The sequence below is a fragment of the Podarcis gaigeae genome (genome assembly GCF_964106915.1).
Source record: "Podarcis gaigeae genome assembly, chromosome: 6".
NCBI lineage: Eukaryota > Metazoa > Chordata > Lepidosauria > Squamata > Lacertidae > Podarcis > Podarcis gaigeae.
Genome location: NC_139682.1, coordinates 11,115,994 through 11,133,075, shown reverse-complemented (window position 1 = coordinate 11,133,075; position 17,082 = coordinate 11,115,994). Strand labels below are relative to the sequence as shown.

Sequence of the window (17,082 nt, the reverse complement as noted above, 5' to 3'; positions counted from 1 at the left end):
AAAAATGTACGTAACACCCCTATTAATGTGAAATTTGTTGTACTTACAAAGTTATTCACAGTTTTGTTTATGGGAAGGTAAGAACACCAACTACTGATTGCTGGATACCCAGAAGGGAGCTGTAAGAGTCACTCAAAAGAACTCCCTTGTGGTGAACATTCACCACATGTGCCACCAGCCAGCAGAGACTGGTTCCCAAGTGTTAAAACATAAGTCTTAAGACTTTCTGATGTTCCACTGCAAGTTGTAAGAGGTTGGGATACACGTTGTAAGTGGTATTCATCATATTTGTTAAGGATTAAAAGCAATTGGGGTTTACTTCAAAAGCCCCACCACCAACTTGCAGGGGCCTCACCAACCATGTGTGGGTCATGACCCACAGGTTGGGAAATGCTACTATAGCATACCCATAATAACACCTGGCTTTGGAGGGAGGGCATGAAGCAAACTGAGAGTACAGTGGACGCTTGGGTTGCAAACCTGATCCATGCAGGAGGCACATTCACAACCCGCAGAGTTCGCAACCCGTTTGTCTGCGCATGCGTGGGTTGTGTTTCGGCTCTTCTGCACATGCGCAAAGCAGATTTAGCATTTCTGCGCATGCGCTGAAACCTGGAAGTAACCCATTCCGGTACTTCTGGGTTCAGTGCGATGCGCAACCAGAAATCGCACAACCCGAAGCGTCTGTAACCCAAGGTATGACTGTACAAGTTCTATAGAACCTTCAAAGAACAAGTCACCTCTTAATGTGCTGATCCTTAAGCACCTGAGTTATACCTGAGTATTTGCAAACTCTGGGCCTCAGACATTGGCCCTTTCTTTGTCTGTCAAGCAGCCTTAATAACTATATGATATCCCCAAAAATTCAATGGCGGGAGGGTGGAGATTTTCCCAGAGAAATGCTGTGACAAATTGTAAAGACACATTGAAATGGTAATTTTCTGAATGGCTCAATAAAATCAGCTTAACACACAAGCATGAAAAAGTTAGTGTTCAGGGAGGGGGGGAAGCTTCGTTCAAATTTCTCACATATTGGGGCATGCCTCACTGGTGATTTAATTAGAGATAACTGAAGAGGCTTATCTGAAATTGCTATGCCTTATGAATCCGGGCTCTAGACATTCAAATGAAATAGCATTTGATGGCTAATATTTTACAGATCACCTCTTATTTTTCATCACTTCACAAAATAATTGGGGTATTCTCTGCTTTTCAGGGGTATCTTTAATTTCCTGAATGCACAGACTAGGTGTTCTTTTTTGTTTTTATCCTTCTATGCTTTCACCCATTACTTCCTATTTAGGATAAAATGTCATTGCACTTCCAACTACGGTGATATCCATTAGGCAGCTGAATTTGTTAAGCCAAAGATCTCAGTAGCAACACTGATGAGATCTACTGAGCTAGGTATCATCAACTAACTGGCAGCCTGTAGGCCACTTTCTGAGTGGTGCTGGTTGGCCTTTCAGAAGGAAGGAGTAACTCACCCACCCCTCCTCTTATCTTCAGGCTGGGATGGGAATTACAAAAGGTCATTTGGCTATGGGGATGGGGTTGGGGCATATGGAGAAACTGCTGCTGCAAGGAGAATTCCCCTCTAATCCCAACAAATACAATCTTCTCAAAGTGGCTTCCCAGAAAAACTGAAGTTCATTACACCAATGGTGCATGGAGCAGCTATCATACCAATCTTTGCTCCTTTGTGTTCACTCTGATCTCAGTCTTAGCTTTATTTATCTCTTTCGCTTTTCCTATAATGGGGAACTGTCCTCACAGTGAGTCCATTTGACTTCCGAAAATGTTTGAAAACTAAGGCGTGGCTTCTGGTTGGCTGCAGGAGCTTCCTGCACCCAAGTGGAAGCCGCTTCAGACATTCGGCTTCCAAAAAACGTTCAAAACCCAGAACACTTACTTCTGGGGTTTTTTACGTTCGAGAGCCAAACGTACAAGTACCAAGGCATTCAAGAATCAAGGTATGACTGTATCTGCAATTTTGGAGAGAGGCAAAAAACAGAATTCTCAAGACAATGGTGCATTCCCTACTTTTCTTTTTTGTCACATTCAACATGTTTGAGTCTTTACCTTGTTGAAGGTAATTGAGGGTTGCAGGCTGTTGTTCCAGGCCATAGCAACTCCTTCGTCATCCTCCACTCTCCTTATGTTAGTGAAAAAGCACTGAAACACTGTTGGATCCAGTCCATTTGTCCTTGCATATTACATCATCCCTGGGCCATAAGATGACTCTTTCTCCAAAGCGAGATCCGTATAGCTCCCTGGAAGGGAACATACTGTGCAGGGAAAAGGTCCTAGGTTCAATCCTGGCATCACCAGATAGCATTGGGAAAGACGTTTGCTTAAAACCCTGGCTAGCTGCTGTCAGACAATGGTAGGTAATGTTGATCCAGATGAAACCAGTGGTCTAGTTTGGTAAGGTGACCTTTCCAGTCCTGAATGTGTTCCATCATGGATATCATTTGTAGCTCAATTTTATAAAGTTGTGCTTAGCTGGTTTACACTCTATCTTCTACCCCTTCCCACTGCTTAGACTAGGCATAGGCAAACTCGGCCCTCCAGATGTATTGGGACTACAACTCCCATCATTCCTGACCACTGGTCCTGTTATCTGGAGGGCCGAGTTTGCCTATGCCTGGCTTTGATGTCTTGTAAGACTGTAGGTGTCTATGGAATGATTGTACCTCATTGATAGCACTTCTGTCATACATGTAGAGACAGGTTCAGTCCTCAGTATCTCTGGGTATGGCTGGGAATGCCCCCATCTAAAACCTTGAAGAGTTTCTGCCAGTCTCAGTAGACAGTATTGAGCTAAATGGGCCATTGACAGCTTTCTATGTTCCTAAGAGACATTGGTTCTTATGCTGTTATTGAGATTTGCAGGGACCTTTCCTAGCTAGCAATGCACAGTGGTACTTTGGTTCTCAAATGCCTTGGTACTCGAACAACTTGAAACCCAAACACTGCAAACCTGGAAGTAAGTGTTCCTTACTTTTTTCAGAACCAAACGTGCTCTGTTTTGAGTGTTATGCTTCTGTTTTGAGGGCCACACTTCCAATTTGAGTGCCACCTTTCGTTTTGAGTGTTATGCTCAGGTCTGTCTGTTTTTGCTATTTATTTTGATTTTTTGTTTTTGCAGCTTTTTTCTTTGTTTTTGGGACTGTGTGGGACCCAGTTCAGCTACTGATTGATCGATTGTGTGACTGCAGTACATTGTTTATTGCTTTCATTTTATGGATCAATGGTCTCATTAGATAGTAAAATTCATGTTCAATTGCTGTTTTAGGGGTTGTTTTTAAAAGTCTGGAATGAATTAATCCATTTTGCATTACTTTCTATGGGAAAGTGCACCTTGGTTTTGGAACGCTTTGGTTTTGGAACAGACCTCCAGAACGGATTAAGTTTGAGAAACAAGGTGCCACTGTATAAATATATCATTATTAGTGTTCAAAAAATCAGCTTTCATAAATGACCTGGATTCGGGTGTAGGGGCTGGGAGGACAAGAATGGCAAGATAGTGAAGTTTTTGAAATAATAATAAAAAAACTTTTTTTAAATGAAACTTTTCAGATTTCTTATCTTGGGTCAGCTGTTGGATGCCTTTTCTCCTTTAATGTTCTTTGACTAACAGACAAGCCAAAAGAGCAAAAGTCATGGGATGGGGGCGGGGCTGCAGAACAGAAGGCCACGTTACTGGAACAACCACCTTCAAACAGCTTCACCCAGCAAGGTCTTCTGCGATGCAATGCAATGGGGCTTTGCCGGAGCAAGCACTTAGAAGCCTTGCTATCAAAAAGTCTTTTTCTCAGACTTGCGTGACCTTCTCTCGCAGTTCAGCTTTCAGGTTCAGATGAAAGTTTGCATAACTGCATCACGGGTTCCCGAATTACTTTTGACACAGAAACCATGCTGCCTTTGCGGTGCCCTAGCTGGAGGCAAGACAGTGAGACAAGAGCAGCAAACGGCTCTGACAGTCCCAGGTTGTTCCGACTGATAAATCTGCAAGTGACGACCTCTGAGCCCAGAAACTGATTTGTAGGGGTCATGCTGAAAACAAGGTAGAAGAGAGCGCCGCAAAGTTTAAATGGGAGGAAGAAGCTGCGCAAGAAAGCAGAGAGATGCCGTGGTTCTTTGATGGATGGGAGGGCAGAGAGGAGAAATTATTTCCCCCTCCCACTTCACTTCTGTTGTAGACAGAAGTTTTGTCTGGGTTAAGTTCTGGGGTTCATACCTAAACCCAAAATCTTATATACTCAAATCCCATTGGGTTAAATGGCAAGCAGGGTTGTCAATGCCATTTTTCCTGGAATCCTACCCCCTTCTAAATTTTTAATATATTTTTTGCAACACACGTAAAGCTGAATGTGCACAAGTTAAATGCATGTAAGTTGTGGGCCTGCTGTAGAGTAGGAATTGGAGAGGGATTTGATTCTGTCCACCTTTAAAGGAAAATCTATCAAATTTGCATTTTCCAAAACAATATGTAAAGCAAAAGGCAGCCGTCTTTCAAAATTCACACTTACCTGAATATTGTGATTCATATATTAAGGGAATGTATGCATAAAGATGCATTTATTTGTGAAAACGACATAGAAAAACACATGATATATGGGGAAATTCCTTGCAAAATGTGCTTGAGTCAAAACCACATGTAAGACCCACTGTGAGCAACTGGATAAAATTTTTCAACTTCAGAGTGGTCTCAATGTTTCCCCTTGACCCCTGTCCCTCCTGGCTCATCAAATCTAACAGAGAGAAGCTGTCTGAATCATAGAATCATAGAATCATAGAATTGGAAGAGACCACAAGGGCCATCGAGTCCAAACCCCTGCCAAGCAGGAAACACCATCAGAGCACTCCTGACATATGCTTGTCAAGTCTCTGCTTAAAGACCTCCAAAGAAGGAGACTCCACTCTGGTTGGGTCCAGAGTGTGGTTGACCTTTGCTGCATGAGGAGGTGGTCTGTGCTGCACTGAAAGAAGCAGTGCTGCAACTACTCCTAAAGAAACTGGTTCTGGACCCTTTGGGTGGGAACAGCTATCAGCCAATTGCCAATACCTGCTTTGGGGGGAAAGGTGGTGGACACAGCTGCAAATATTCTTGGAGGATGCAGATTACTTAGATCCATTCCAATTTGGGTTCAGGCCCAGCCATGAAACTGAGTTGACCTTGGTCACCCTGATGGATGACCTTTCCAGAGAGTGGGATGGAAGGGTTTGACCTCGCTCCTGCTTTTTTGTTGAAATACTTTATCATCACTTGTACAACTTATATACAGTGAGATTACACAAGCACACACCCCACTCAACTCTCTTAGTCTTAATTCCCCTCGTTTACTGACACACACAAACACACAACACCTGAAAGTCAGTTGCCCTGTTGTTATCTTTCCATTCAGCAGCCTAACAGCCCATGGATAGAAGCTGTTCTTTACCCTGTTGGTGCGACTAATCATGCTTCTATATCTTCTGCCTGAGGACAGGAGATCAGGAAAGTGCCAGCCAGGGTGTGAATCATCCCTAAGAATTTTCCTCACTCTCCTGTGGCAACATTCTTCCACTATTTCATCCAGCGGATTCACAGGACAGCCCGTAATATCTTGTGCTGTATTCATCACCCTCTGTAGGCACTTCCTATCAGTTGATGTCAAACCAGCGTACCACACCATGATGCAATATGAAAGGATACTTTCTATTGTGGACCAGTAGAAGGAGATCATCAAATGTTGATTGACATTGTTCTTTTACAATACTCTGAGGAGATGGAGTCTCTGTTGGGCTTTCTTAACCACCTGGATTGTATTTATTGTCCAATAAGGTCTTTACTGAGATAAACTCCTAGGAATTTAAAGGAAGAGACTCTCTCCACACAGCCCTCCCCGATGTACAACGGGGCTAGTTCCCCTCTCTTCCTCCGAAAGTCCAACACCATCTCCTTTGTATTGCTGACATTATTTTTATATTTTTGAGCTCCCATTGGTATTTGATGCCATTTGCCATGGGATCCTCATGGACCAGCTCTGGGGAATGGGAATTGGGGGCCCTGTATTACATTGGTTCCAATCCTACCTCCAAGACTAGCATTGGGAGAGTGGCTTTCAGGAGACGATCTTTCTCCAGCGTCTTGTCCCCAGACATTTCTAGGAGGCTGCTTTCAGCTTTGTGGGTCTGAACAGCTTCAAAAATAAAACTTGCTTTTGTTCATTCCTAATCATCTGTGGCTGATGATCCCAGTCAATAGCAGATGGGACATCCTGGCTCTCTGAGGAAATTCAATTTTCAGCGATTCCTAGTAAAGGAGACACTTTGAAATGATAAGGCCAATAAGTCATTTGTTGCGTCAAGATTCCCTTCCCTTTCTAAAGCTCCACATCAATATTAGCAGCTCATTTAATGGATTTTCATCTGCCTAAGTGAACTCACTGAGCTGGTGTTGCGGGTATTTATAGTTGTTTGCCTGATAATTGCTCTAATAATTCTCCCTTTTTATTTTGGCTTCCATAAGGGGAAAAACAACACCACAACAAAAAGTCTCTGTCCACCCTTCCCCTCACCCTATCACATTTTATAGCTAGTGTTTTCCAGGAGATTTTAGGTCTGTGTCCATGGATGTTACCCCTTAACAGGACCAGTCCTAGCAGAAGTCGACTGTGAACTGGCAAGGAGGCAACATTCTCACCTGCACCAGGCTATTTTAGTGGCACACAAAACTCTGGTCTCCAGCAGAGTGGAATGATCAGGTGGCTGAGGAGGAGCCAACATATATTCAATTTTCTCCACCTGCCTAATAATAGGGCTGGCCCTTTTTGTCCTTAAAACAGTCCTGTGAGGCAAGGTTTTTATCAATATGAAATTGCTGCTGGTTTTTTAACATATCAAAATTTTCTATATTTTATGTTTAATTGTTACATTTGCTTTGCATATATGAAATTGCATAATTGTTTCTATTGCTAATGTTTTTACCGAGAAATCGCTTTGAGATGTTTTGTGGGAAGCAATTTGGAGATGGAATCAGATGAGTAAATAAATGAACGAATACAGGCCTGCATGCATGCACATGCAAGGGTAAAGCGTAAACAAACAAATGCAAATGGAAATAACATAAAAATTCATTATTTGGGGGGGGGAATTGCTTTGCAAAAAAAGAAGGGTGCATTAAGCAAAATGGTGTGCAAAAACAAGTGTATTAGGAGAAATTTGCACTAAAGTGCCAATGAATTTTCATGAGGGGTTTGGGTTTTTTAACAAAATTCAAACTGATGTGGAAACGTGGAGAATTGAAATTAAGTCAAGGGAGGGGGGGAGAAACTGAATTTGACAGATTAACTCATCGCTAAATGTTATTTGGAAGTAGCCATAGGCACGATGATCAAGATAGTTGAACTAGCTCTCCCTCACACAATTCTAACCATGTGAGGAAACTGAACACCCAAATAGGACTTACAGGATTCATGTAAACACGGCTTGCAAGTTTTATTCACCTCACATACAACTTACTATTTTCAGAAAAGTTTCCATTAGAACCAGCTAGATATTAATGCATCATTTATTGCGAGGAGAGACATAGAGAGAGAAAGAATGAGGCTTTTTTGCTGTCTCTTGTGTTTACAGGGGAGACAAAAGTTTGTCCTAAGAAAACATTTTGCAGAGGAGATAGATCTCAACAGGGTGATATTTTTCTTTTTTCTTTTAAAAATGAAGTTGCAGAAAAGTATGGAGAGACAGGAATAACATTTCACATTCTTGTCCCCTTTGTTGTTTCCCCTTCCAGAAAGTTCAGCAGTACACAGTCATTGTTCAGGCCACAGATATGGAAGGAAATCTTAACTACGGTCTCTCGAACACGGCGACGGCAATCATTATGGTGACAGATGTGAATGACAACCCACCCGAATTCACTGCCAGCACCGTAAGTATCAATACATCAGCGCAATGATGTATGGACACACAACGTGTTTGTAATTCATGGACATTTGATACGGCTCGTCTCCGTTTGCCGGTTTGGCAGATAGAAAGAACTTGATAGATAACTGTGTAACAAAGACTTTCAGCAAATAAAAATTGGGGGGTTGGGGGAGAAAGAGAGAGAGGGAGATGTGAGAAATGATTCATGAAGAAGCTCCGCTATCTGGCTACCAGTTTGCTCTGAAGTGGAATACTGAGAAAATGAAAAGATTGTGGAAATATATATTCTCTCCATGTCATGAGATGTTCACATCCTTCTCCTCCTCCTCCTCCTCCATTATATTCTTCTTCCTCTCCCTCCTCTTCTTCTTCCTCTTATGTTCACTATTCTGGTCACTTAGGCACCACCAACAAATAGTGGAGACACGTTGCCAAAAAAGAAGACAAAAGAAGCCACATATTTGCATTAAAATGGCATGTTGTTATTATTATTTAAATTGATATCCCACCCTTCTTCCTAAAGGAGTCCAGGGTGGCAAACAAACAATTGATAAAACAATAAAAATGTCTAAAAACAATGGGTGGTATTCAGTTAGGTTTACCTCAGAGTCGACCTGCTGAAATCAGTGGATGTGACAAAGTCAATGTCCATCCATTTTGATGGGGCTACTCTGAGTAAAACCCACCTGATTCCAACACGGATGCAGTCTGTGAAATATGTCTACCTAAAAGGATTGTGGGAAGAGCGAGACCTTCAGCAGCTGCTGAAAAGATGGTGCCCATCTGATATATAACAGGAGGAAGTTTCAAAAGGTAGGTGCCGCCAGTGGCGGACCTACATTTTGGGGGCCCTCAAGCTTGAACTGCCATGGGGGGGAGCCTTCACAACCAGCAATGAGTTCTGGGTAACTACTTTTATCTTCTTCAATGGAATCGTTCCACAGCAGATCACCACATCTTTACAACCTCTGTGCTACTGACTCTCAAACTTTGGGATTGTTGAAACACAGGCAACAAAAAATTTAACCAGTTTGAGTTGTGTGACTCAAATTGGGTCAACTAAACCCAATTTTTTAAAGCAATGTGGACTAAACCCCTCAGGGATTAGAGCCCCTGAAGCTTTTAAGCTTCATCAGTTTCACAGTAGACCGGCACCCCTGGGTGCCACAATACTAAAGACTTAATTCCTATATTGTGCAGAATGGACTTCCTGATAAGATGGTTTCTGCAGAAGCCCCTCACCTAGGTGGAATCTACACACAGATATAAAAACATTCTGAAAATGCTTTTTTAAAAAAACGTGTTTTTAAAAGTACAGTGGTACCTCGGGTTAAGAACTTAATTCGTTCTGGAGGTCCATTCTTAACCTGAAACTGTTCTTAACCTGAGGTACCTCTTTAGCTAATGGGGCCTCCCGCTGCCACCGCATAATTTCTGTTTTCATCCTGAAGCAAAGTTCTTAACCTGAGGTACTATTTTTGGGTTAGCAGAGTCTGTAACCTGAAGCATCTGTAACCCAAGGTACCACTGTACATTGAATTTTCCATGAGGCTGGCCACCACCATCTAGTGTCACATTGTATATTGCACTTAAAACGTTTTAACTGGATATATAAGGAGAACGATTATCTCTAACCTATCCTGGTCTCAGGGCTTTATACACCCAAACCAGCACCTTGAACTTAGCCCATTGAATTATATGAATAGAGTCAAAATTGGACATGATTACCATAATTCCATACAGTACATCTTAGCATAGTGAGGAAATTGTAACTGGGTGGTCTCTGGGTCCACTCAGGCTGCTTTCCAGAAGGTAAATACAGTACTAGTCTCCCTGCTCAGGGATCATTACCTTTATGCCAGGCAGACTTTCACAGCAAAGGTGCCTTCAAATAGAGAACTGTCTTCTATAAATCAGATTGCATGGCCACCTTGGTTTTCATACCCAACACCAACAAAACTTGGGACCCACTCTTCTGCACTGTGTCTGTGTGTGTGTGTGTGTGTGTGTGAATCTTGTTGCAGAAAAGCTTTAGAAGAAGAAGAAAGTCTAGGTTTTAACTTATGCAGATATAAAAGAACTAAAAAAAAAAAAAGACTGTTATGTGTGAAACCTAGGCGTGGGCAGAGCTGTTTAGTTGCATTCCAGAAATACTGTTGCAGACTGAGGGTGGCGGCGGGGAATTATCCACCAAGCATCAGAGTGGATTCAGAATGTGGAGCAGCTTCTGATGAGTCATTAAAACGTCCTAGGCCACAATTCACACCACATATTTGAAGTGCTATGGTAACTGGTGAAGCTTCCCCCAAAGTATTATGGGAGCTGTGGTTTGCTAAGGGTACTGAGAGTTGTTAAAGGTAACGGGACCCCTGACAATTAGGTCCAGTCGTGGCCGACTCTGGGGTTGCGGCGCTCATCTTGCTTTATTGGCCAAGGGAGCTGGCGCACAGCTTCCATTTCATGTGGCCAGCATGACTAAGCCGCTTCTGGCGAACCAGAGCAGCACACGGAAACACCGTTTACCTTCCCGCCGGAGCGGTACCTATTAATCTACTTGCACTTGGTGTGCTTTCAAACTGCTAGGTTGGCAGGAGCAGGGACCGAGCAACGGGAGCCCACCCCGTCATGGAGATTCGAACCGCCGACCTTCTGATTGGCAAGTCCTAGGCTCTGTGGTTTAACCAACAGCGCCAGGCGGCTCCTATTCGCCTCACAGAGTTACAGTTCCCAGAGTTTCCTGTGAAGAGGGGTTAATTGTTAAACCTCTCTGGGAATTGTAGTTCTGCGAGGGGTCTCCTACCAACTCTCAGCACCCTTAACAAACCACAGCTCCCAGAATCCTCGGGGGCAGGCACGACTGTTTAAAGCGATATCAAAGTGCTTTAAATGCATGGTGTGAACCTAGTGGCATATTTGTCTTCCTGCATATGCCTGGCTTGGAAGCCTCCAGATGTTGACAGGATCTACCAGACTCTGGAAATATCTCTGTTCCAGAATATTTCTTCCTCAGCCCAAATGCAGTTATCAGTTAAGACAGCAAATAGGAAGCAAAGCCCGTTCTGCAGCATGAATTTAGACAATCGTTTTCACACAGCTAAACAAGATGCTGGACTTGACAGTCCTTTGCTCTGATTTAGCAGGACTCGTTTTACGTTCTTGCGACTCCCCTATCGTTCTCTCATGGAAATGCTTTCTTGTGGAAGTTGTAAATACGTGGCTTTTGAACATCCAAACAGATGTAAGTGTGCCTTCATAAGAGAGTTCTCACCTAGTGTGAGAATCTGGATCAAAGGTAATGCTTTGGAAAGGCACATTTGGTATTTACACTTTCTCACTTGTTTGTAAGTACATTGTCTTCTGCTGTGGATTTATTTTATTTTATTTTATTTATGATGTTCACAGTGTTTTGTGATGTTTTGAGCTGTGGGGGATTTTAAGCAGAGCTGCACACATTCCACACTGTGATATTTTCCTCATTTAAGGTTAGGGATGGGGAGCATGAGGACTTCCAAATCTTGTTCAGCTTTTCACTCCTATCCGTCTGCATGGCCAGAGAGGTAGTCCATCTGTCTTGGGGAAAAATGGAAGAGTGTGCCAGCCCAGGGTGCATGGGCCTCACTCCACCAGCCATGAGGAGAAGGAGGTCCCAGGTGAGCCTCCCTGGAGAGACAGCATTCCACAAACAGGGAGCCACCACAAACAAGGCCCTTTCTCATGTCGCCACACTCCTCTCGCGGAGGAGGTGCATGAAGGGATGGTGTGAGTTGTAGCCTAATCATATTTGCATGGCCACAGACTCCCCATGCAAGCACAACCAGTAAGCTAAACTGGTTCTTGCCTTGTAAGCATCTTCTGTACTGCACTGCAGCACAGACTACTCACAGCATCCTAAGACTCAAAGCAGGGGTTAAGATGGTAAAACATTTTAAACTGCCAGGAAAAATGGGGTGGGGGGAGGAGAGAGAGAGAGAGAGAGAGAGAGAGAGAGAGAGAGAGAGAGAGAGAGAGAGAGAGGCAGGCTTCCCTTTTAACCTTCATTTCAGTGAAAGGTAGTGACATCTAGTGGCCATTTTTTATTTAAAAAATTAAAAACCCAAAGTGTATAAGGTCTGACTCCTGCCTGAGCAAATACTTTGTAAATGCAATAAGTAGAGTTTAAGCAACTACCGTCTGTCTGGCACCAGTATCTGTAATACAGAAATACTGCAATATAGAAATCCCTGCTTTTATTCTGCATAATGTACAGATGACTCACTCTCCTTAACGCCTTATTCGCTATTGAATTAGTTCAGTTTTACCAGAATCAGCCAAAGACCACAGCCATAAAGCAAAATGACTAAAAGAAAATTCTGCAGAATTAAAGCAGAGTGGATTCATATCATGTTTACAAACAATTTTGAGACATTTGTCATCAAGGCTGCAGATATAGATCCCCAAAAGAGCTAAATTCAAACGGAAATGATCACCAACTTCTTACCATTACAGAAGAATATTCTGTTGTAGTTGTATCCACAGCTAATGCAAAGGGCACAGTCTCCAGTAACAGCACCAGCCCAAGTCATTTTGCTGCCTGAGGCAAAGGACAAGATGTTGCTTCTTCCCATTTCTTGCACAGAAGCTCACTAGGCTGGCAGTCGATTCTTAATTCAGCACAGGCAATGGGACTGCCCAATGGCATACTCTAGGGCACACACAGCTGTGTCCATTTCCCCTCCACTGCCTAAAGCAGCTGTGTCACCCTGCCTAATAGCAGGGCCGGTCCTGCCTAGTAAACACCTCCTTTGCCCTTCCAGTTTAAAAAGATAATGATTTTGACCATCTACACACACAAAAAATGCCTTTCCTAAGAAAAATTGGATGTCTTGCTGTCCTTTCTGGCATAAGGAGCAACCAGCATATTATTATGCATACACTAATGACAGGGCTCAGATGTTGCTTCAGCAACAATCAGTCTGAGACTGAGCCCCATATAGAAGCACAGCTGCATCCCAATTGCTGGCCCCACCCTCACTGGAAGGAACCTTTCCAGTTAAAGGGGCCTAATCCCCTCCCATGGACTGCAAGAATATCAAACCCATCCATTCTGAAGGAAATCAGCTCTGAGTGCTCACTGGAAGGACAGATCCTGAAGCTGAGGCTCCAATACTTTGGCCACCTCATGAGAAGAGAAGACTCCCTGGAAAAAAAACCCTGATGTTGGGAAAGATGGAGGGCACAAGGAGAAGGGGACAGCAGAGGACGAGATGGTTGGACAGTGTTCTCGAAGCTACGAACATGAGTTTGACCAAACTGCGGGAGGCAGGGAAGAAGAAGAAGAGTTTGGATTTAATATCCCGCTTTATCACTACCCTAAGGAGTCTCAAAGCGGCACAACCAACACTCTGTGAGGTGAGTGAGGCTGAGAGACTTCAAAGAAGTGTGACTAGCCCAAGGTCACCCAGCAGCTGCATGTGGAGGAGCGGAGACGTGAACCTGGTTCACCAGATTACGAGTCTACTGCTCTTAACCACTACACCACACTGGCACTCCTGGAAGACAGGAGTGCCTGGCGTGCTCTGGTCCATGGGGTCACAAAGAGTCGGACATGACTAAACAATCCTCTCCTGCCATCCACTACTCTTGCAGAGTAGGGGAGATTCTGGTACCACTGCAGCTTCTGCAGTAGAATCCACTATGAGAGGAGACATGACAGCCCTCTTCAAGTATCTCAAGGGCTGTCACATGGAGGATGGAGCAAGCTTGTTTTCTCCTGTTCCGGAGGGTAGGACTTGAACCAATGGCTTCCAGTTACAAGAAATGAGATTCCAACTAAACCTCAGGAAGAACTTATTACCATTATCATTTTTAATTTGTATACCGCCTTTCTATCTTACAATACTTAAGGCGGTTTACAAGCTGAAGAAACAAAAAATGTACATCTTATAACAATCTAATGCAATACAAAAATGTGATAATAAAACATAACTTTAAAATAGGCAGCCTCCATCAAAAAGTAACATTCAACAATCATTAGAATAGTATAAAATAATAATATCAACATATAAAAATTAAACAGAAATCCACTCCACAGTTACAATAATATCTAAACTATAATCAATAAAACAACGGCAAGCCACAGTACATAAAACAATACAATACACATTGAGAAGCAGAGAGTGGAGCAAGGCAGGTGGAAGGAGGCCTGGCCTGATGGAGTCTCTCCCCTCAGTTCTTCCTCCAGAAGCTGTTCAACAGTGGAAGGTGGTGGACTCTCCTTCCTTGGGTGTTTTTAAGCAGAAGTTGGATGGCTTTGGTTGAGATTCCTGCATTGCAAGCGGTTGGACCCATGGGGTCTCTTCCAACTCTACAATTCCATGATTCTATGAGGACAGCAATATGACATCCTGAGGCCAGAGAGGCAGTGGTACCATCTTCTGGGGCTGGTCCTCTGGGCCATTCCCCTTCTGATTCAGAGTCCACATCCTCATGAAGGAAGGGGCAATAGATCTGTGGGACAACATCTGCCATTCATGCTAAGCTTCCCAGGTTCAATCCCTGGCATCTCCAGGTAAGGTTGGGGTACACCACCCCTGCCTGCAACCCTGGAGAGATGCTGCCCATCTGTGTAGGCCAGCCTTTCTCAACCTGTGGGTCCCCAGATGTTGTTGAACTACAACTCCCATCACCCCTAGCTAGCAAGGCCAGAGCTCAGGGAAGATGGGAGTTGTAGTCCAACAACATCTGGGGACCCACAGCTTGAGAACTGCTGGTGTAGGCAGTGCTGAGCTGGGTAGTGATTTTTCTTTAAAAATATAAAGCGGCATAGAAATAAATTATTATTAATAATAATAATAGAGCAAGGTCTGGCTTTTTATAAGGCAGGCAGGTTCCTAAGTTCCAAGCGATTGGAGAAAGGGAACCTGACTCCAGGGTCATGACAGGATGAGTTAGTAGAGCCAATTATTCACTTTTCCCAGTGCGAAGTTGTAAGGCAAACTATAGGTTACACTGAAGCATTTGCAATGAAGTTTTGACATCCCCTTTCCTCTGCAAAACATTGGGGGGGGGGATTTGAAATGAATAATGATAGTGTTTCATCCAAACCTGCCTTTCCAGATCTCAAAAGGTTTCTTCCTCAGCAAAAGGTGATTCCATTTTTCTGCCTCGCCCTTTGCAATTTTCAGTGTGGGACTGAGCTTCCCTTATTGTAGCAAGGGGGCCATGGACGATGTGTGCTTTTCTTTCCCTAAAACAACTCCCATATTTGGAAGGGAATGCTTAACCCCTTCCCCTACCAGCTGGTTTCCTCTGAATCTTCCCCATAACTTCTTTTACCCACTACAGTGGTACCTCAGGTTACATATGCTTCAGGTTACATATGCTTCAGGTTACAGACTCCGCTAACCCAGAAATAGTGCTTCAGGTTAAGAACTTTGCTTCAGGATGAGAACAGAAATCGTGCTCCAGCGGCGCGGCGACAGCAGGAGGCCCCATTAGCTAAAGTGGTGCTTCGGGTTCAGAACAGTTTCAGGTTAAGAACAGACCTCCGGAACGAATTAAGTACTTAACCTGAGGTACCACTGTACTCACTTCAGCATTCAAGACCCATGTTTCCCTTCCAAGCATCAGCCTGGAACCTTGGTGCGAAGGAAGTCACTGGAAGAAAGATTGGGGGACCACCTGGCAGCTGAAGGGTTAAGAGCATCCCTCCCTATACATTCTTCTTTGCTTCAAAGCATCCCTCTCTGAAAGACGCTTTGCAAAGGGAGAAGGGGATCATGGGGCTTGATTTCGGGAATCATTTGCCCCCTGTTAGAGCACCCTGCCTATTAACAACTTTAGGAAGAGAAGCTTTGGGAGGCAGCATTCAAACGTCCGCTGAGCATTAAAGCCCACAAGGCTTTACGGTCACCAAGACATCTCTGCCTAGAATCCAGCTTAAACGGATCAAAAACTGCTGCCTCCCCCTCGAGCAGGAATAAAGGACAACTCACCCATTTCTCTAAATTTGAGAACTGAGCAGAAAGTTTTTGCAAGGGCCAGAAACAGCTTTGCACGTTCCCCATTGCTCTTTTCCATAATTCAAACCTGAGGGTATTTTACAGTTATATAAACTACTGCTCTTTAGCAAAAGTGACCTTTAAAATAAATCAGCCTCCTGGTTATAGTCAGAAATCCATTCCAGGTAGGCACAAAAATAGAGCCTTGTTCTAGCAATATTAATAGCCGAGTCCTGGGCATGTTTTCTCAGACATGAGCCCCACATTTGTTGGATGGGCCCTGCTCCCAAGGAAGGACTGTAACCTAAGCATTTGCTATCTCCCGCATATTCTGTATTTTTGCAAAAAGCAATCAAGGCTGCAAATGATACAGCAAACCACATTTTATTCTGGGCAACCAAATTACAATCATAAATTAAAACAGGGAAGGTTTTGGATCTTCTCAATGATGGATCTTCTCAATTTTGAGCCTCCTTTGCTCAGCACCCTGTGCAGAGGAACCACCCACACCACACTAAATCTGATGCTGCACTTCTTGTCAAGAAATCCTGGCATCCCAGGTCATTATCAGAGCCCTGAAATCTGGTATAGATCAGACTGGTGCTTGGATGTGAGTCCACCTTGACATTTCAGATGTGCCTGCATTGAGTTCCATGGTGAAATAAAGGCAGGATCTAAATCGGGGTTTCCCGAACTTGGGTCTCCAGCTGTTTTTGGACTACAGCTCCCATCGTTCCTAGCTTGCAGGACCAGTGGTCAGGGAAGATGGGAACTGTAGTCCAAAAACAGCTGGAGACCCAAGTTTGCTGAACCCTGGCCTAAATGCGCTAAGCAAATGATAATATAGGAAGCTGCTTTAAGTATAGGAAGGCCATTGGTCCACCTAGTCCAGAATTTTCTGTGGTGACTGGCAGCAGCTCCCCAGGGGTTTGGGCGGGGGGCGGGGGCATCCTAGAGATGCCAGGTCTTGAACCTGGGACTTTTCACATGCAAAGCAGACACTCTGCCACAAGGCTATGGTCCTTATCCAAGCAGGTGAGCAATTTCTGGCAAGTCATAGTAAGAGTATTTCATGTAACATTTGATTAAAGGTAAAGGGACGCCTGACCATTAGGTCCAGTTGTAGCCAACTCTGGGGTTGCGGCGCTCATCTCGCTTTATTGGACAAGGGAGCCGGCATACAGCT

General features: G+C 43.8%; 1 protein-coding gene across 8 annotated transcripts in view; it reads left to right on the top strand.

The window, feature by feature from the left end:
* Positions 1-17,082, top strand: part of CDH4 (cadherin 4) — a 796,373-nt gene that overhangs the window by 705,165 nt on the left and 74,126 nt on the right. For all 8 annotated transcript variants that reach the window (XM_083744192.1, XM_083744197.1, XM_083744196.1 and 5 more), the window contains one exon: positions 7,784-7,921. In XM_083744192.1, coding sequence (XP_083600318.1) covers positions 7,784-7,921 — 138 coding nt within the window. The remainder of the gene's footprint in view (positions 1-7,783; positions 7,922-17,082) is intronic.